At 45.9% G+C, this 22,156-nt stretch overlaps 1 protein-coding gene across 1 annotated transcript in view; it reads left to right on the forward strand.

Annotated features, from left to right (window-relative positions):
• Positions 1 to 20,675, forward strand: part of sytl5 (synaptotagmin-like 5) — a 41,206-nt gene extending 20,531 nt beyond the window's left edge. The window contains exons 8-16 of the mRNA XM_076262510.1: positions 474 to 574; positions 704 to 781; positions 7,262 to 7,440; positions 7,684 to 7,786; positions 8,178 to 8,339; positions 12,866 to 12,974; positions 13,534 to 13,669; positions 14,149 to 14,357; positions 18,790 to 20,675. Coding sequence (XP_076118625.1) covers positions 474 to 574; positions 704 to 781; positions 7,262 to 7,440; positions 7,684 to 7,786; positions 8,178 to 8,339; positions 12,866 to 12,974; positions 13,534 to 13,669; positions 14,149 to 14,357; positions 18,790 to 18,932 — 1,220 coding nt within the window. The 3' untranslated portion in view covers positions 18,933 to 20,675. The remainder of the gene's footprint in view (positions 1 to 473; positions 575 to 703; positions 782 to 7,261; positions 7,441 to 7,683; positions 7,787 to 8,177; positions 8,340 to 12,865; positions 12,975 to 13,533; positions 13,670 to 14,148; positions 14,358 to 18,789) is intronic.
• Positions 20,676 to 22,156: the final 1,481 nt, after the last annotated feature.

Below are 22,156 nucleotides of genomic sequence, written 5' to 3' on the forward strand. Positions count from 1 at the left end.
TACACCTGCTTTTAAAAGGCGGAAATATTTCACCGCAAAACAGACGTGCACAATCACGAGCACTCTTTCCACCTTCCCCCTGACCCTCCCATAAATGCATGTGTATGACATGGAAAAGCAAAACTTTCCACTCTCAGCTCCTGCAACAGGCAGACTACAGTTTTACCTAAATGCGGTCTGTTTGTACATACCACACCATGTTTTTACGTGCATGTAATTACGCCGATGTAAAAGTGTAAAAGTACATCTGGTAAATTTTTTCTTATGCACCTCTGTCATTCTCTCCATCTCTCTCTCTCTCTCTCTCCATATCTCTCTCTCTCTCTCTCTCCGTCTTTCTCTCTCTCTCTCTCCATCTCTCTCTCTCTCTCTTTCCATCTCTCTCTCTCTCTCTCTCTCCATATCTCTCTCTCTATCTCTCTCTCTCCATCTTTCTCTCTCTGTCTCTCCATCTCTCTCTCTCTCTCTCTCAGATCGCAGTCGCTCTGAAGTTGACCTCAGTGCATCAGGGGCGGGGCTAAATGATGGCTCTCTGGCTGGTCGCTGCCGGTCAGTTCCAGGCATCAATGAAGCGGTACGTCTTACTCATAATTCACCTCTCCTTCCCTCTCACAGACACACACAGGTCTTCATTTCTCAGGGATTCCATTGGTTGAATTTATCTGACGGCCCAATCTAATTGGCTGATGTGCTTTTGCTGCAGGACTCTGATGAGGACATTGATGCTCTGATGTCGGCTCACTACAAATCAACTCGCAGCATGAGCAGTGCACAGTCTACGGTAACACACACACACACACACACACACATACACACTCACTCACTCACTTACTCACTCACTCACTCACTCACTCACTCACGAACACACACACACACTCTCACTCTCACTCACTCACTCACAAATACACACACTCATTAAGCGACACAACACACACACACGCTGCCATATTAAAGTGAGGGGAATTGAGATGTGTGTCAGTGGGAGTTGGGGTGAGTGTGCCGAGTTTATGCCGCTGTCTGTAACAGTGGGATGTTTTTAAATGGCATTAGTGGGAGAGACAGAGCCACTCACCCTCCCACTCGCACATCTGACCTGTTCATTAGCACAGGACACATCCTCCCACATCTGACCTGTTCATTAGCTGAGGACACATCCTCCCACATCTGACCTGTTCATTAGCACAGGACACATCCTCCCACTAGCACATCTGACCTGTTCATTAGCACAGGACACATCCTCCCACATCTGACCTGTGCATTAGCACAGGACACATCCTCCCACATCTGACCTGTTCATTAGCACAGGACACATCCTCCCACATCTGACCTGTTCATTAGCACAGGACACATCCTCCCACATCTGACCTGTTCATTAGCACAGGACACATCCTCTCACTAGCACATCTGACCTGTTCATTAGCACAGGACACATCCTCCCACGTCTGACCTGTTCATTAGCACAGGACACATCCTCCCACTAGCACATCTGACCTGTTCATTGGCACAGGACACATCCTCCCACTAGCACATCTGACCTGTTCATTAGCACAGGACACATCGCACTAGCACATCTGACCTGTTCATTAGCACAGGACACATCCCGCTAGTACATCTGACCTGTTCATTAGCACAGGACACATCCTCCCACATCTGACCTGTTCATTAGCACAGGACACATCCTCCCACATCTGACCTGTTCATTAGCACAGGACACATCGCACTAGCACATCTGACCTGTTCATTGGCACAGGACACATCCTCCCACTAGCACATCTGACCTGTTCATTAGCACAGGACACATCCTCCCACATCTGACCTGTTCATTAGCACAGGACACATCCTCCCACATCTGACCTGTTCATTAGCACAGGACACATCAGCCCGCTAAGACTTGTGCATCACAGGGCAGTAGAAAACAAGTGGCCATAATGACAGCAGGTGCTCTGGCGAGTGTGTGTGTGTGTGTGTGTGTGTGTGCGTGTGTGTGTGTGTGTGTGTGTGTGTGGAGAGACCAATTGACCTCAATATGAAGAGAAAACAAGCGAGAAAGCAGAACACACACACACACACACACACACACACACACACACACACACACAAAAACACACACACACAAAAACACACACACACACACACACACACACACACACACACACAAAAACACACACACACACACAAAAACACACACACACACACACACACACACACACACACACACACACACACACACACACACACACACACACACACTGTGTTCTGCTTTCTCGCTTGTTTTCTCTAAATATTGAGGTCAATTGGTCTCTCCACTGTGCACTTCATCTGTGTTGTTTCCACAGACACAAAGGCCACACAAATGTGAATGTGTGGTTATAGTGCTATTTGGTTTGGCAATCTAAACCCTGTGTGTTTTGGTCTAGTGACTAACTCAAATAAAAGCAGCTGTTCTCTGTTTAAACACACAACAGCTGCTCAGTGTGATTTAGTTTCTCTCTGTACACTCACACATAATTGAAACACATACACACCCACACACCCACACATACACACACACATACACACACACACACACACACACACACACACACACACACACACACACACACACACACACAGACAGGTAAGCATTGGCTGAAGGTGTCCCACATACTCGAGCACTACACAGAGCACTGAACGCTGAACAGGTGAATGTGCTGTAGACTTTCCAGATGCAAATCTGTGTGTGTGAGCCTCTGCATATGCTCTGTGTGTGTGTGTGTGAGCCTCTGCATATGCTCTGTGTGTGAGCCTCTGCATATGCTCTGTGTGTGTGTGTGTGTGAGCCTCTGCATATGCTCTGTGTGTGTGAGCCTCTGCATATGCTCTGTGTGTGTGAGCCTCTGCATATGCTCTGTGTGTGTGAGCCTCTGCATATGCTCTGTGTGTGTGTGTGTGAGCCTCTGCATATGCTCTGTGTGTGTGTGTGTGAGCCTCTGCATATGCTCTGTGTGTGTGAGCCTCTGCATATGCTCTGTGTGTGTGTGTGTGAGCCTCTGCATATGCTCTGTGTGTGTGTGTGTGAGCCTCTGCATATGCTCTGTGTGTGTGAGCCTCTGCATATGCTCTGTGTGTGTGAGCCTCTGCATATGCTCTGTGTGTGTGAGCCTCTGCATATGCTCTGTGTGTGTTAGCCTCTGCATATGCTCTGACGGCTATGTGTGTTAGCCTCTGCATGCTCTGACGGCCAAACGGTCAATGTCAATTTTATTTATATAGCGCATTTACAGACGGCTTAGCCGCACTAAAGTGCTTCACAATAAAGTGCAATAAATAAATACAGGAAGGCACAAAAACAAAAAGGGCTACAGTTAATTAAGAAATGCAGAAAAAAGAACATTTAAAACTAAACACTGGGGCATAAAGGGAGACACTAGCCAAAGGCAAGTGAAAAGACTTAAAAACATTCAGAGACTGAGCTGAACGGATGTGGAGGGGGAGGCAGTTCCAGAGTCTAGGGGCTGCCACTGAAAAGGCTCTGTCCCCCCTAGTTTTCAGCCTGGCCCTGGGTTCATCCAGCCGCAGTTGGTCTGCTGACCGTAGTGCTCTGGAAGGGGAAGGGTGGTGGAGAAGATCAGACAGGTAGGAGGGGGCCAGACCATGGAGAGATTTGTATACAGACAAGAGGAGTTTGAAATTGATGCGGTAGCGGATGGGGAGCCAGTGGAGTGAAGCCAGAACTGGGGTGAGTCAGGCGGCTGAGTTCTGAACCAAGTGCAGGCGGCGGAGCTGGGATTGATCGATGCCAGTGTAGAGAGCATTACAGTAGTCCAGTTGTCATGTGATGAAGGCATGGATGACTCTCTCAAGATCGCTCTGGGGCAGGTAGGCTTTGGTCTTAGCTAGGGTTCTGAGGTGGAAAAAGCTCTTCCTAACTACAGCACTGACCTGCTGTTCGAACTTGAATATAGCAAGTAAGTAACATGTAATCATAAAGCAGATATGAACACTGACTGACTTTGGCCACAGAAATATCTCTTTTGCGATGTCTGTCTGTAACGTCTGTAGCTCTCTAGTGGTGTCTGTAGCTCTCTCTAGTGGTGTCTAGTGGTGTCTGTAGCTCTCTCTAGTGGTGTCTGTCTGTAGCTCTCTCTAGTGGTGTCTGTCTGTAGCTCTCTAGTGGTGTCTGTAGCTCTCTCTAGTGGTGTCCGTAGCTCTCTCTAGTGGTGTCTGTCTGTAGCTCTCTAGTGGTGTCTGTAGCTCTCTCTAGTGGTGTCCGTAGCTCACTCTAGTGGTGTCTGTAGCTCTCTCTAGTGGTGTCTGTAGCTCGCTCTAGTGGTGTCTGTTACTCTCTAGTGATGTCTGTAGCTCTCTCTAGTGATGTCCGTAGCTCTCTCTAGTGATGTCTGTAGCTCTATAGTGGTGTCTGTAGCTCTCTCTAGTGGTGTCTGTAGCTCTGTCTAGTGGTGTCTGTAGCTCTCTCTAGTGGTGTCTAGTGGTGTCTGTAGCTCTCTCTAGTGGTGTCCGTAGCTCACTCTAGTGGTGTCTGTAGCTCTCTCTAGTGGTGTCTGTAGCTCGCTCTAGTGGTGTCTGTTACTCTCTAGTGATGTCTGTAGCTCTCTCTAGTGATGTCCGTAGCTCTCTCTAGTGATGTCTGTAGCTCTATAGTGGTGTCTGTAGCTCTCTCTAGTGGTGTCTGTAGCTCTGTCTAGTGGTGTCTGTAGCTCTCTCTAGTGGTGTCTAGTGGTGTCTGTAGCTCTCTCTAGTGGTGTCCGTAGCTCTCTCTAGTGGTGTCTGTAGCTCTATCTAGTGGTGTCTGTAGCTCTCTCTAGTGGTGTCTGTCTGTAGCTCTCTCTAGTGGTGTCTGTCTGTAGCTCTCTCTAGTGGTGTCTGTTACTCTCTAGTGATGTCTGTAGCTCTCTCTAGTGGTGTCTGTAGCTCTCTCTAGTGGTGTCTGTCTGTAGCTCTCTCTAGTGGTGTCTGTTACTCTCTCTAGTGATGTCTGTAGCTCTCTCTAGTGGTGTCTGTCTGTAGCTCTCTAGTGGTGTCTGTAACTCTCTAGTGGTGTCTTTTATATAAGTGCATTTGAACCCCATATGTAGCGGTACAATGGTCAGAGATGTTTAACACTCAGGGCTGAGAGTACTGACTCTACTTTGTACTGAGTACTGACTCTACTGAGTACTCACGCTACTGTCTACTGAGTACTGACTCTACTGTGTACTGACTCTACTGTCTACTGAGTACTGACTCTACTGTGTACTGAGTACTCACTCTACTGTGTACTGACTCTACTGTGTGCTGAGTACTGACTACTGTGTTCAAGGAGCTGTTCAGTAGCTTATATCACACTCACGGTCCTGTTTTCTAACACATTTATAACAACACAGCTTGCCTTGAACGCTGCCTTTCCCACTGTTAAGCTGCGTTTTTCTTCTGATGTTTACTGACGACCTCTCTGCTTTTCTCCTGTTGATCTCTGCGTTTCTTCTCTCCTCTTTTTCCCCTCGTGCCTCTCCTTCTCCTTCTCCTTCTCCCTGTGCGCGCCTCCCTCCTGCCTCTAGTCGTCCACTCCGGGCTCAGAGCGAAAGACTTACCTAAACGTGCCCGACTCAGACGCTGAGACTGTGAGTCCTAGTGTGCGTGCTTGTGTGCGTGTAGGTGTACGTGTATGTGTATGTGTGTATTTGTGATGCTTATTTGTCTACGTATGTATGTATGTTTGAATATATTTGTATGTGTGTGTGTGTGTGTGTGTGTGTGTGTGTGTGCTTGCTTGCTTATTGCCTCTCTCAGATTGTCTGTATGTAAGCCACTAACTGACCCAGATTCACACACTGATGTTGTTCCCATGGGGCTATTCCAACATCCCTACTGCCATCCCAGCCTGCAGAGCACACACACACACACATCCAGAGACTCCACACACACACACACACACACACACACACAGAGACCCCCCCCACACACACACACACACACACACACACAGACCCCCCTACATGGACACACACACACACACAGACAGACAGAGAGAGAGAGACGTACACACACCCAGAGTCTCACATACACACACACACACACACACACACACACACATACACACACACACACACACACACACACACGCATACGCCAAACAATTGCCATAATATAGCCTCAGTATATCCCTGTTATCGCCCTAATATGGACTGTGATATAGCCTCAGTATATCCCTGTTATCGCCCTAATATGGACTGTGGTATAGCCTCAGTATATCCCTGTTATCGCCCTAATATGGACTGTGGTATAGCCTCAGTATATCCCTGTTATCGCCCTAATATGGACTGTGATATAGCCTCAGTATATCCCTGTTATCGCCCTAATATGGACTGTGGTATAGCCTCAGTATATCCCTGTTATCGCCCTAATATGGACTGTGATATAGCCTCAGTATATCCCTGTTATCGCCCTAATATGGTCTGTGATATAGCCTCAGTATATCCCTGTTATCGCCCTAATATGGTCTGTGATATAGCCTCAGTATATCCTTTGTGTAGCCGTGGTGGCCAGCACCACCATCACCACCAGCACCACCATTTGAGACACTAGTTTGCAGGATAATTTGATATTTTTACACAATCATACTCACACAGCCAGCACCTTCACACACACAATGGCACATTTACATGGGAGGAAAGGAACACATTCACTTCCTTTCTCTCTCTCTCTCTCTCTCTCTCTCTCACACACACACACACACACACACACACACACACACACACACACACACACACACACACACACACACACACACACATGCACACACACACACACACACACACACACACATGCACATACACACACTCACACACACACACACACACATGCGCATACACATACACACGCTTGAGAATGGAAGCTTTCATTAAAGCATCCATTAGCATTGCTTCCTTTAATCTCTGAGTCAAAGAGCAATAAAGACTTTCATCTGCTTCTTAATGCAGTAGACTTCAGTTCGTTCTCCATCAACTCACACACACACACACACGCACACGCACACGCACACACACGCACACGCACACGCACACGCCTGCTTCTTGTTGAAGACTTCAGCCTCCTCTTCAAAGAATCATAAATATACATATGCCCTTTTGCCTAAATGTTGAAGACTTTAAACAGTACTAACTAAACTTCCATCTCACAACACACACACACACACACACACACACACACACACACACACACACACACACACACACACACACACACACACACACACTGACACTGTTTGCTGTCCCTCCTCCAGAGCAGTCTGAATAGTATGATGAGCGTGTACAGTGAGACTGGTGACTATGGCAACGCGCGCGTTTCCGGGGAGATCCTGCTAAACATCAGCTACAGCTACAAGACAGGCGCTCTCAACGTGATGGTGAAGGAGTGCCGCTGCCTAGCAACCGGAGACGAACGCAAACAGCGCACAGACTCGTAAGAGCTTGCTCTTGCACTCTCTCTCACATACACACTCACACATACATACACACTCTCTCTCTCACACACACACACACACACACACACACACACACACACACACACACACACACACACACAAGCTCTCAGATCTAGCTTGCTATCACTCACACACTCCATGTGAAATTAAGTTTTTTATATCTGTCTGCTTAATGTGAATGGTATGTGTGTGTGTGTGTGTGTGTGTGTGTGTGTGTGCAGCTATGTGAAGACCTATCTGCTCCCAGACAAATCACGCCAGAGCAAGAGGAAGACCAGCATCAAACCCAACACTACCAACCCAGTGTTCAACGAGAACCTACGTGTGAGTGTGTTGAGAGTGTGTAGAGAGTGTGTTGAGAGTGTGTTGTAAGTGTGTTCAACGAGAACCTACGCGTGAGTGTGTTGAGAGTTAGTGTGTTGAGAGTGTGTTGAGAGTGTGTTGCGAGTGTGTTGAGAGTGTGTTGAGAGTGTGTTGCGAGTGTGTTGAGAGTGTGTTGAGAGTGTGGGTGTAATGAATGTGGGTTACTGTGTTTGTGTGTGTTATGTGTATATTTCTCTCACTGTCTCTCAGTATGTCCTGAGCCACTCCCAGCTTGAGACGTGAACACTGCAGGTGTCGGTGTGGCATTACGTGTGTGTGTGTGTGTGTGTGTGTGTGTGTGTGTGTGTGTGTGTGTGTGTGTAATGTGTGTATCTCTCTCACTGTCTCTCAGTATGTCCTGAGCCACTCCCAGCTTGAGACGCGTACGCTGCAGGTGTCCGTGTGGCATAATGATCGCTTCGCACACAACAGCTTCCTGGGGGAGGTGGAGTTGACCTTCGACTCCTGGGAGTTTGACCGACAGATCGAGGAATGGTTCTCCCTTCAGCCCCGGGTAAGTGTGTGTGTGTGTGGAGGGGGGGGGGGGGGATCAGTGTGTTTGTTTGTGCATTAGTACGTGTGTGTGTGTGTGTGTGTGTGTGTGTGTGTGTGTGTGTGTGTGTGTGAGAGAGGAAGAGAGACAGTGGGGAGAGGGAGAGAGAGCTGGGGAAAGATGATGAGAGTGTGTGTAATGTTGCCTTTGTGTGTGTGTGTGAGACAGAGAGAAAGAGAGTGTGTGTAATGTTGCCTTTGTGTGTGTGTGAGACAGAGAGAAAGAGAGTGTGTGTAATGTTGCCTTTGTGTGTGTGTGTGAGAGATAGAGAGAGTGTGTGTAATGTTGCCTTTGTGTGTGTTGCCTTTTGTGTGTGTGAGAGACAGAGAGAAAGAGAGAGTGTGTAATGTTGCCTTTGTGTGTGTGTGTGTGAGAGATAGAGAGAGTGTGTGTAATGTTGCCTTTGTGTGTGTTGCCTTTTGTGTGTGTGTGAGACAGAGAGAAAGAGAGAGTGTGTAATGTTGCCTTTGTGTGTGTAAGACAGAGAGAAAGAGATTGTGTGTAATGTTGCCTGTTACGGTGTTGGTATTATTGACAGTATTGATCATCTGTAGGTCAGATAAGACAGATTAGACATTTACATCACCTCCACACCAGACATGAGCAGTAGATTACCAAAAAAGTTTACACACAAGCTACCATCACCTCCACACCAGACATGAGCAGTAGATTACCAAAAGAGTTTACACACAAGCTACCATCACCTCCACACCAGACATGAGCAGTAGATTACCAAAAGAGTTTACACCATGGAGGTATTATATATAACTGGAGAGAGTGACTAAGTCCCGCCCTCCATACAAGTGAATGGTGGAGGCTAGGCTAGTAAATCCGGCCAATTCATAGTCAATGCCATCTTGAACACTGGGGTTCGGATCCAGCGCCAGTCGGCTCTGACCATGCGCCAAGTTACAAAGCTGGAAATGACGCATGGACCAACGTCGATTTTTATTGGATATTCTGTAAAAAGAGAGTCGTCCTCCAGTAAGAGGGTGGCGATAATGCACATAAAGTCCTTGCCTCATAACAAGAAGAAGAAAAAGTGCGGTCTGCCTGCTGTCCTGCTGCAAATATGCATTCGAACATGACGTGAAATATCCGTAGTCGAACTATGAATAAACCATTCGGTTTTTAGTGCCATGTGTAGCGCATTTTTACAGTCTATGATTAGTTTGTTTTTTATTTTATTGTTTGCCATCTCATAGCGGTGCTCTAAATGTATTCTAGCGTTGGCCCATGACCAAATCAAGCCAATAATAGCCAGTAGCCACAATAATGACTGGAGCCAGAGTCCTCAATAGCCACCCTGTTTTGAAAATAATATTGAAGATATTCAATATTATTGAAGATAGTATTGAAGAAAACGCACAGAACGGTCAGCCTGAGCGGACAATTACGTCCCCAACTCATCTAAAATGTGGTGTCTTTACTTTGAGTTGTAGGCTACACCGCAGATGGTAAAGTAACGGTTAAAGAGAATGTTGTCTGCGGACTCAGCAAAAAACAGTTTACTTACGCATCCACGACATCCAATCTTCGCGCTCACCTGTGGAGTTACCATCCAAATGAGGCAGCGGTGTCAGAGGCACAGTAGACGGCCAGAGCATCGCCAGGCGTCCATCATCGTATGATTGCATAATTTCCAGCTGTTTATTGCGATACAAGGCCTTTCCTTCATTCATTGAACGTGCGCTGTGCTCTAATGGAAACCTTATTGCATAGCGAAGTAGCCTAAATTGAGTTTTTTTTTAAAATTATGCATTGTTTACTTTTTATTAAATTCGTAGGCTGGAATGCCTCGCGGCAATAATTGTGTTTAAATGTAGTAGCCTAGTGCTTCAGCCTCTGGCAAGCTCCAAAGGGGGCGGCTATAGGTTGAGAGCAACGTGTTGAAGACCCATGGTGTAACGAGACAAGGTCTTTATGCCGCTGTTGTGTAATTTATTGTCTTTAATCATGTTTAGGCTATGTTTGTTCGGGACAAACAACAACGAAACAAGATCAATACAATTAAATTTATTTGTTTATTTGTCATATGATGGATAAACAACCACAATATGCACGTCTTCTCATAGGATCCTCAAGAAATACGCACTGAATAACGTTTGTCTGTAGCCGCCGGATAGGTACCCGCCCACCAACATGTACGCGCATGAGAGCTCGTGCCCAACACGGATTTTCGTGCATGGAGCTGGTTCCAAATGCTCCATGCAGCGCCATATTTGAAAATGGCGTATGCTAACATGCCGAAGCTAATCTGCACGCTCTTGACCCCCTGGTTTACACACAAGCTATCATCACCTCCACACCAGACATGAGCAGTAGATTACCAAAAGAGTTTACACACAAGCTACCATCACCTCCACACCAGACATGAGCAGTAGATTACCAAAAGAGTTTACACACAAGCTACCATCACCTCCACACCAGACATGAGCAATAGATTACCAAAAGAGTTTACACACAAGCTACCATCACCTCCACACCAGACATGAGCAGTAGATTACCAAAAGAGTTTACATCACCTCCACACCAGACATGAGCAGTAGATTACCAAAAGAGTTTACACACAAGCTACCATCACCTCCACACCAGACATGAGCAGTAGATTACCAAAAGAGTTTACACACAAGCCACTTAAACAGTCAATACCGTACTGGACATTAATAACAGTTAGGCCAAGGTCAAACAATAGCCAGTCACTGATGCCATATTGTTTAATAAATATCTGTATCCAACCAAAACCTGCTGATTTAAAGGCAAAATACAACTGCTTTCCATGTGTGACTTATCAAAAGATGCTAATGATAATTATTATAATTACTGCACAGACGTGTCCTGGACTGCTCACAATAAAAGGCCACTCTAAATGTCTGAAATGCATTCATGTTTGTTCAGTATATGCTAACCATGTCTGGAATAGACAACTAGGCCTATTAAATCCAGTAGGTTGCTCCATTTAAATGTATAAAGATTTTCAAAGTACCATGGAATCAGTGCTGAAGTGATGCTTCTGAGTGCAGCACCCAGCCTGTCTGGATCACCTACAGGGAAACTGTAGAAGAAGTGTTAATTCAAATTTGTGTTTAACAAATAAATGGCATCAATAAGAGTTTCAAACGTCAGTTATAACTAACACCATTTATGGTGACTAGCTCCATGTTCAAAGTATGCAGTCAATGGTTCATAGCGTTTTAAAATTTTACCTCAGCTAGCCGACAACAAGTCGTTAAGGCTTCGGCTGAAGTTATCATCTGAACGCACGTTTTTTTTATCTTAAATGTGACAAACCGAAGACTGTATAAATTGACAACGGACTAAGCATTCCCACAGAGAGTATTTACAAAAGGTTTTTTGACGAGAACACATGCTTTGTTGCCCCAGTATGTTTGAGAACTAACGTTACAGCTGTCTGATCACTGTCTGAACTCACAACGGGAGCACAATGGTTTTCACTAACGTTATTTCATTAACTGTTATGTGTGTGCTTCAGCCATTTAGTCATCATTTTCAACATTAACTTATTTGAGGCGATTTGACGCTAATGTACAGTGCCCACTAAAGTGTCGGCTGGTAGGCTTCAGTTAATAGCAGAGCAACCCATTTTATGTCAGATATTTGAATAAAGATATAAAGATGTTCAGAAAGGATGTGTGGTGTGTAGGATCACGGCTGAGACGTCAAAATTTCAGGGTTTCCACTCAGCTGGCAACATCTGCTGCATGCCTCGACGTCAGCCGTCAATCAAGCTGATCACGTCCTTAATCTGTGATTTAAACTAATGAGTTAGAAAAAAACTAACTCATAAAACTACCGAAAAGTACAATACAAGTCCATGGGACCAGGCTTTAAAAACATGTATTTACGCTGTGAAACGGACATTTTAACATGGGAGTCTATGGACATTTGCTCGCTTTTGGGACCAGTCCCTAGCAGATTTTCGATGTATTGCAGTTTTTCGAACTTCCGGATGGGTACAAAGTGTATGCACAATCTACCTAAACACAGTCAATACAGTGCCAGACATGAGCAGTAGATTACCTACACAACACTGTACAGAGGCGTATGCACAATCTACCTAAACACAGTCAATACAGTGCCAGACATGAGCAGTAGATTACCTACACAACACTGTACAGAATGTATGCACAATCTACCTAAACACAGTCAATACAGTGCCAGACATGAGCAGTAGATTACCTACACAACACTGTACAGAGTGTATACACAATCTACCTAAACACAGTCAATACAGGGCCAGACATGAGCAGAGTGTATGCACAATCTACCTAAATACAGTGCCAGACATGAGCAGTAGATTACCTACACAATACTGTACAGAGTGTATGCACAATCTACCTAAACACAGTCAATACAGTGCCAGACATGAGCAGTAGATTACCTACACAACAGGCTTCACCAGAAGGACTTCTTAACTTAACCTATTCTGTGTGTGTGTGTGTGTGTGTGTGTGTGTGTGTGTGTAGCTTGAGAGTAGTGCTGAGTCCATGTTGCAGTATAAGGGGGAGCTGACCGTGGTTCTGAAGTACATCCCTTCAGAGAAGAACCTCTCACTTCCCCTGGACCAGGTCCAAGGTAAACCGCTCTTAAAACACACCATTCTACACGAGGGTCCAACCGCTTTTAAAACACCATTCTACACGAGGGTCCCAGGTAAACCGCTCTTAAAACACACCATTCTACACGAGGGTCCCAGGTAAACCGCTCTTAAAACACACCATTCTACACGAGGGTCCAACCGCTTTTAAAACGCACCATTCTACACGAGGGTCCAACCGCTTTTAAAACACACCATTCTACACGAGGGTCCAACCGCTTTTAAAACACACCATTCTACACGAGGGTCCAACCGCTTTTAAAACACACCATTCTACACGAGGGTCCAACTGCTTTTAAAACACACCATTCTACACGAGGGTCCAACCGCTTTTAAAACGCACCATTTGACACAAAAGTTAGATTTTATTGTTGAGTGTGAATGCAGGTTACAAAATGAGATATAAAGCTGTGGGTAGAGTTTTCAATTAATAAGATGTTTTTTTTTCTGTTTTGTTAATGTTTGCATCCCTGCATCATGGCTGTGTGTGTGTGTGTGTGTGTGTGTGTGTGTGTGTGTGTGTGTGGTGCTCCTCAGTGGTGAAGAAGGGCTTTCTGAAGGGGAAGAAGAAGAAGATCACTCTGCCTAAGGGAGGGAGGGTGGAGCTGTTGGTCAAAGAAGCCAAGAACCTCACAGCCGTCAAAGGAGGCTCCTCAGACCCCTTTGTCAAAGGGTCAGCACACACACACACACATACACACATATATATGCGCACACAAACCACACATTCATACAGACATACTCACACATGCATACATACCTATTTTTTACAGTCTATGATACATACACACACTTACACAAACACAACAGAGAGAGAGAGAGAGAGAGAGATACTGTAGACACAGAGAGAAAAGGAGATAGGAGATGTCTCTAAACGTGTCTGTTAAACTTTGTGTGTGTGTGTGCGTGTGTATTTGTGTGTGTGCGTGCATGCGTGTGTATTTGTGCGTGTGTGTGTGCGTGCATGCGTGTGTATTTGTGCGTGTGTGTGTGCGTGCGTGCGTGTGTATTTGTGCGTGTGCGTGTGCATGTGCGTGTGTGTGCGTGTGTGTGCGTGTGTGTGCGCGTGTGTGCGTGTGCGTGCGTGTGCGTGTGCGTGTGCGTGTGCGTGTGCGTGTGCGTGCGTGTGTGTGTGTGTGTGTGTGCACATAGCTACCTCTTGCCGGACAACCGTAAGAGCACTAAGCACAAGACGTCTGTGATGCGGGGGACAGTAAGCCCGCGCTGGAACCACACCTTCACCTACTGCGGCCTGCAGCCCTCCGACCTGGACAGCGTGTGTCTGGAGCTGACCATCTGGGACAAGGAGCCGCTCGCCAGCAACGTCTTCCTGGGAGGCGTCCGCCTGGGCGCCGGCACCGGTAAATACACGCACGCACACACTCACACACACACACACACACACACTCACACTCACACTCACACTCACACACACACTCACACACACACATACACACACACACCCACACACACACACACACACACACACACACACACACACACACACACACACACACACACAGCAACGTCTTCCTGGGAGGCGTCCGCCTGGGCGCCGGCACCGGTAAATACACGCACGCACACAACAACAACAACAACAACAACAACACCACATTACATTTGTGTAACATTTAATGAATGTACACAAAGTGCTTTTGAAAATACACACAGACACACACACACACACACACACACAAGGCCCTTTCACATAGACCGAGGCGGAACGGCGGCACAAAGTGTCTCGCCAAATTTACTACCAAGCCCCCTAGGCATTTTGCCGAGTTTTTTCGTTCCGCCACTCGTTCCGTAATGCTTACAGATATCAAGGCGATATTTGTAACATTTATTTTGTATTTGGCCGGTTATAACCGTACACGTATTGAACAATTTAAACACATTAGGAACCGCAAAGTTGGAGACATGCATAAAGACATTGCTGCAAATTTAAAACCGGATTTCTCTGGAATGGCTAACTGTGCAGGGGAATGCTTTACACCTTTATGTTTGGTAAGGTCTGCTGTTTATTCTGATATATGGTTTGTCATGTGTTGAGGGAAAGTTCGCAAAGTATGAATGGGTAGGGAGACGGGCGCAAAAAATATGATTAAATTAAAGTTACTTTTCTCGCGAACCGTTTACCACAACAACTAACCACTAACATTGTTTAAAAGCTGAGAAAAAGCTCTTTCGTGTGATACATGTGATGTCTGTGATGAATAGGCTACTTCGCAAGTAGTTCAGCAAATTTGGGTGGGACAGAAATACCTTTACAGAGCAGCAGCTCTGGCCATATCGGCTCTGGCTCACATGATGTGCTGCTTTAAATGCATTATCGCTTCACTACCCAACACGCGAACAAGACAGAAAAGAAAAAAGAAACAAATGTGCTTATGTGGCGATTTCCAATAGGCCCAGGCCTAGAGAAAAGACAGCTATGGTAACCTAACAATTAGGATTTGCTTTGTCTACACTGCTGTTTGGTTGTCCCAAACTTTGAGACGATCCATACTCGCATTTAACTGAATCTTATTAACCCGAACTGCGATGTTGAGTGACAGGATGCAATGCCTAATAATCTCACTGCCTTCGGCATAACTGCTAACAGTGCGCCTAGGCCTACTGTTAAACACCTGAAAAATATTAAGCTGCTGTTTTCTTTTCATGACGAGTACTAGGCCTACGCTTGAATGATTTATGACTGAATGGAACGTTGCATTTTTAAAGAACTGCTTATCACGTCGTGTGACAAAATGTATACTAATCATCATCTTCTAATGTATCCTTATGTTGAGATGTCCATCCTCTTTGCCCTAAACATAGGCTATCATTTGTGCGCGAAGCATGTTTCAATTAAGAAATGATGAATTGAATGATTTCATGAATAAATTCTATGCACAATACATTGTACGGCCAAGGCAAGGGGCAACTCTTCTCTTCAATTTCCCTTCCAAATTACGTTTTATCGTCTGAAGACATCTATCGCTCTCCCGCCATGGTTTTTGAAATCACACACCTGCTGTATCTAAAGGCCCACGCACATAAGGCCTACGACTATCACTCTACACGCCCCCTGTTGCACGTCACAATTTAATTTACTATAGCTGATCCTGCCTCCTGGCTCCCCAAAATGCCGCATCATGTGAACAGATCAGCAGGCCGGCAAATTTTCACCTCGCTTTCAGACACAAAAAAACGGCAAACAAACGTCCCCTCTTCCCGCAAATGTAGCGTGATCTCTGTGTGAAAAGATCTACAGACACACACACACACACACACACATAGACACACACAGACACACACACACATTGACACACACTTCATAAGGACTTCATAATTTCCGTCTTATTGACTGGGAATGCAGGTAAATGTCCCCCATGTCTACACCCTGCAGCAACTGCCCATTGAGCCTCAGCAAGCCGTCAGTGCTGGAGCTGAACGGGCCCCTGAGCAACTGGACGCTGCATAATTGCCTATTGAATAACTGACTTCAGTGTAATTGGCTGCTGAACAGAAGACTGAATGACCAATCAGAATTTAATATTTCTCTGGAGTCATGTATAACAGTGCAGATTACTGATCAGTTTAAAAACCCACAGCTGTGTGTGTGTGTGTGTGTGTGTCTGTCTGTCTCTCTGTTTCTTTGCATGTGGGTGTGTGTGTGTGTGTGTGTGTGTGTGTGTGTGTGTGTGTGCATGCACGTGTGTGTGTCTGTATGCATGTGGGTGCATGTTGGTGTGTGTGTGTGTGTGTGTGCGTGCGTGCGTGCGTGTGTGTGTGTGTGTGTGTGTGTGTGTACATGTGTGTGTGTGTGTCTGTATGCATGTGGGTGCATGTTGGTGTGTGCATCATTGTGTGTGTGTGCTTGTGTGTATGCATGTGTGTGTGCTTGCGTGTGTGTGCTTACGTGTGTGTGTGTGTGCTTACGTGTGTGTGTGTGTGCTTACGTGTGTGTGTGTGTGTGTGTGTGTGTGTGTGTGTGCGCGTGTGTCACTACAGGGCTGTGCAAAAGCACTTGAGATAAAAGACCCAAGATGTTTAATTCATGCAGTCACTGTGTTCTTCTCATCTCATCTCTCCATCTCTCTATCTCTACACCTCTCCATCTCTCCTCTCCTCCTCTCTTCTTCTTACACACACCCACACTCTTTCACTGTCTTTCTTCCCCTCCTCTCACACACACCCCTAGCGTGTCTACTGTATGTCTCCCTCCTATCCTCTCCTCCTCTCACCACCCCCCTCCCTCTCACACGTTCTATATCTCCCTCTCTCACACACACACGTTCTATATCTCTCACACTCTCACAGACGTTCTATATCTCTCCCTCTCTCTCTCACACGTTCTATATCTCCCTCTCTCTCTCACACGTTCTATATCTCTCAATCTCTCACACATTCTATATATCTCCCTCTCTCTCTCACACGTTCTATATCTCTCAATCTCTCACACATTCTATATATCTCCCTCTCTCACACACGTTCTATATCTCTCAATCTCTCACACGTTCTATATATCTCCCTCTCTCACACACATTCTATATCTCTCAATCTCTCACACATTCTATATATCTCCCTCTCTCACACACGTTCTATATCTCTCAATCTCTCACACATTCTATATATCTCCCTCTCTCACACACGTTCTATATCTCTCAATCTCTCACACGTTCTATATATCTCCCTCTCTCACACACGTTCTATATCTCATAATCTCTCACACACGTTCTATATCTCTCCCTCTCTTGTGGTGTCAAATTATAATGAACTGATTCGTACTCAGAAGAATTGTGACAAAGCAACAGGATACTGCAAAAGGTGTAGCTTTAATCCAATACAGAGCATAGGTTCATGAAGCCAGCTACTTCTGACTCTCTGTACATAGTTCTAATACCTTCTCATGTCGTCACTTGTTTGTGTGAACTCAGAATAGAACAGAGCTCCTATGTCCTCCTTACCTCTTTTGGTAATACATATGTGCCTAGGTTGGCTAAACTTATCCCTGCTGTTTACCACATCACCCTCAGACAGTGTTCCCAATGTATAGAACATCTTTTAGTACAACTACAGAATATCTTATCAGGAAACTTTACAAAAAGTCACCACACTCTCTCACACGTTCTATAACTCTCTGTATAGCTATAAGTTCTGTCTATATGCGTTACCATGGCATTAGTTCTGTCTATATGCGTTACCATGGCATTAGTTCTGTATCTTTCATTCCCCTTCAGCTCTCATCGTCTACCTTTCTCTCCTCAAGCCCTCTCTGCCTCTCAAACACATCTGTGCTTTCTTGCCATGACAAAATGTATAAAAATAATCTCTTTCTCTCCCTCCCTCATCCCTCTCTCTCTCCATCTACTTCTCTCTCCCTCCCTCATCCCTCTCTCTCTCCATCTCCCCCTCTCTCCCTCCCTCATCCCTCTCTCTCTCCATCTCCCTCTCTCTCTCCCTCATCCCTCTCTCTCTCCATCTCCCCCTCTCTCCCTCCCTCATCCCTCTCTCTCTCCATCTCCCTCTCTCTCTCCCTCATCCCTCTCTCTCTCCATCTCCGCTTCTCTCCCTCCCTCATCCCTCTCTCTCTCCATCTACTTCTCTCTCCCTCCCTCATCCCTCTCTCCATCTCCCTCTCTCTCTCTCCCTCATCCCTCTCTCTCCATCTCCCTCTCTCTCTCTCCCTCATCCCTCTCTCTCTCCATCTCCGCTTCTCTCTCTCCCTCATCCCTCTCTCTCCATCTCCCTCTCTCTCCCTCCCTCATCCCTCTCTCTCTCCATCTCCCCCTCTTTCTCTGTCTGTAGGTCTGAGTTATGGGAATGAGGTGGACTGGATGGACTCGTTTGGGGAGGAGCGGCGGCTATGGCAACGCATGATTGACAACCCTGAGGTCCCTCAGGAGTGCACTCTAATGCTACGCTCCAGCATGGCCCGGAGGAGCACCTGAGAGAGAGAGAGAGAGGAGGGGGGGGGGGGGTTATGTGTGTGTGTGTGTGTGTGTGTGTGTGTGTGTGTGTGTGTCAGAGAGATGGAGGGAGAGATATTCTTTTGCAATATTTGGCCAAACCCACCATTTATCCATGCATCCCATTAAAGTGACCTTAAACATGCCACCCCCCCCCCCCCTTTCTCTGTCTCTTACACACACACACACACACACACACACACACACACACACACACACACACACACACACACACACACACCTGCAGTCATGCAGAAAATGGCACAAATCATGTAAAATCATATTATGTAAATAGATTCATCATAAGTGTTGGGAATGAACTGTTAAAACAGACTGTTTACTGTCAAAGGAATACTGCTAGTCTCTCTAGGCTTCTTCTCCAAACAGCACAGCTAGACTTTATTTGGAGCATACACACACACACACACACACACCCACACACACACACACACACACACACAGACACAGACACAGACACACAGGATGGATCAGAGTGAGAGGAACACATCAATCAGATCAGTGCTCTGGCGCCACCTACAGGCTCAGCAGTGGAGCGGTCACTCAAGCACCACATGCTACTATGCTGGGCTTTGTGGCATTCACTTTACCTACAACCAACAGGCCAACAACCAGACAGTTTCACACACACACACACACACACACACACACACACACACACACATCAAGCACAAAAAAATGTATTAAAGAGGAAGGCACAAGCCAAGGAACCACATAAGAGAGAAACCGCACAACCAAACACAACCTGCCATTAAAGTATGAGGGTTTGCACCCACACACACACTCACTCTCTCACACACACTCACACACACACACACAGATAAGCACAACCATGTAAGCACACACTGTGTGTGTGGTGAGAAATGCCCTTAGTCAGAAGAAAATTAGACAGACAAAGAATGAGACTAAAAGAAAGTCTCTGTGTCTCAGCATCCTGTTAGTGTGAGACATGAGGTGGGTTGAGACTGCTGTGTCACTGTTAGTGTGAGACACGAGGTGGGTTGAGGCCGCTGTGTCACTGTGATTCATGTAGGCTTCTGTTCCGATGTGTGTGTGAGAGAGTTTTCTGTGTTAACATGTCTCTGTGCTACAAGTCTCCTAGACTAGAGAGCAACGTAGCTGAAGTTGCTTTGTGCAGAAATGACAACACACACACACACATTCAAGAGGTAGCACACACACACACACACACAAACACACACAGAGAGACCTAGAAATAACTACTCTTTTACCCACCTACTACAAATTCATATGATCTTTAGCTCATAGAAGCATCATGGGAGGACATGACACCTCTATGAGCTGCTACTACACACACACAAAGAGAAGCACACATCTCATCCAAAGCTCCCAGTCCACTGTTGACTCCCTACCAAAATGCGCTATACTTTTGTGTGTGTGTGTGTGTGTGTGTGAATGTGTCTGAGCAGGCAGATGTTTGTGTGTGTACGTGAGAGTAAAAGAGAGTGTATCTGAGTAAGGATATGTTTGTGTGTGTATCTGAGTAGGGATGTGTGTGTGTCTGTGTGTGTGTGTCTGTGTCTGTGTGTCTGTGTCTGAGTAAGGATATGTTTGTGTGTGTGTATCTGAGTAGGGGTGTGTGTGTGTGCGTGCGTGTGTGTGTGCTGTAAGCGTCAGCTGCATGTTTCTTCAGACTAATGAGTTTGCTGTCTCAGCCTGTTATACTTGTGTGTCATCAATCTCATATTAAAGCTCGTGGAAACACACACACTCACTGCCTCTTTGTTCCCACCGCACTGTGTGTCAGAGAGAGAGAGAGAGAGACTGTTGTTCGAGTGTGTAGTGTGTCTGTGTACTAGAGCTAGTAGTGACATTTAGTGTGTGTGTGTGTGTGTATGTGTGTGAGGGAGAGACAGACATAGAGAGAATCTGTCATTCAATCTATTGTGTGTATCAGTGTGTCTCTGTGCATTAGTAAGGGTTGTGTGTTGGTGTGTGTGTGTGATTAGGTTACAGCGGAGTAGTGATATAAGTGTGTTTCAGTATCGTGCTGCTGTGTGTGTGTGTGTGTGTGTGTGTGTATATATATGTGTGTGTGTGAGCCTCAGATAAGGCTATTATCTCTTATTATCTCGTAGGATATTATCTCATTCATCATCTGTGTGTGTGTGTGATGGATCTATTGCTATCAGAGTCTGTTCCTGTTCCGACTGATGGCGGTGAGCTCCTTTGTGGTCGCCTGAGTGCCACAACAACAAGCTCTGCTTTGTTTATGGAACCAGAACAATGCACACAAAACACACACACACACACACACAACCTTTCACAACCTCACACAGATCTGACATAGACACTTGTCTTACACACACGAAACTGTGTGTAAAATATGAATTGACCCAAAACACACACAGACGCAGTGTGGGCAGTTATCAGCCAGCTATTTTAGGCACAACACCAAGCTAGAGATCATAACACACTGCTAGTGTAAGGCTTCACCAAGCTAGAGATCATAACACACTGCTAGTGTAAGGCTTCACCAAGCTAGAGATCATAACACACTGCTAGTGTAAGGCTTCACCAAGCTAGAGATCATAACACACTGTGCTAGTGTAAGGCTTCACCAAGCTAGAGATCATAACACACTGTGCTAGTGTAATGCTTCACCAAGCTAGAGATCATAACACAATGTGCTAGTGTAATGCTTCACCAAGCTAGAGATCATAACACAATGTGCTAGTGTAATGCTTCACCAAGCTAGAGATCATAACACAATGTGCTAGTGTAAGGCTTCACCAGGCTAGAGATCATAACACACTGTGCTAGTGTAAGGCTTCACCAAGCTAGAGATCATAACCAGAGACTTTCTAATGTGGAGACACAGCACTCAAAAAATACTCCATAGAAATGCATGGGGCTAGTTTGTCACGCCAATATGGCCGTTGTCTACACATATCCCACCCCTTCCTTGGCAAAACGTCGACATGTGAATACATTGAGCCAATCATGTGGTGTGATGTGAATACATTGAGCCAATCATATGGTTTGTTGTGAAGACATCGTGCCAATCATGTGTTGTGATCTCGCCGCTGGAGCAAGATTGGTGTCGTGAAGCCTTGCGCACGCGCAGTTCGACCCAAAGACTGTGCCCGATGAGTGCCCATAAAACGTTGGTATATGGCCGCCCAGTAGAGGGACTTGCCTAAAAGGACTTTGTCATAACACACTGC

The sequence above is a fragment of the Alosa pseudoharengus genome, unplaced genomic scaffold, assembly GCF_046254945.1.
Source record: "Alosa pseudoharengus isolate Yale_2024_CS ecotype anadromous, Long Island Sound unplaced genomic scaffold, YU_APseudo_1.1 YU_APseudo_1.1_scf_3, whole genome shotgun sequence".
NCBI lineage: Eukaryota > Metazoa > Chordata > Actinopteri > Clupeiformes > Clupeidae > Alosa > Alosa pseudoharengus.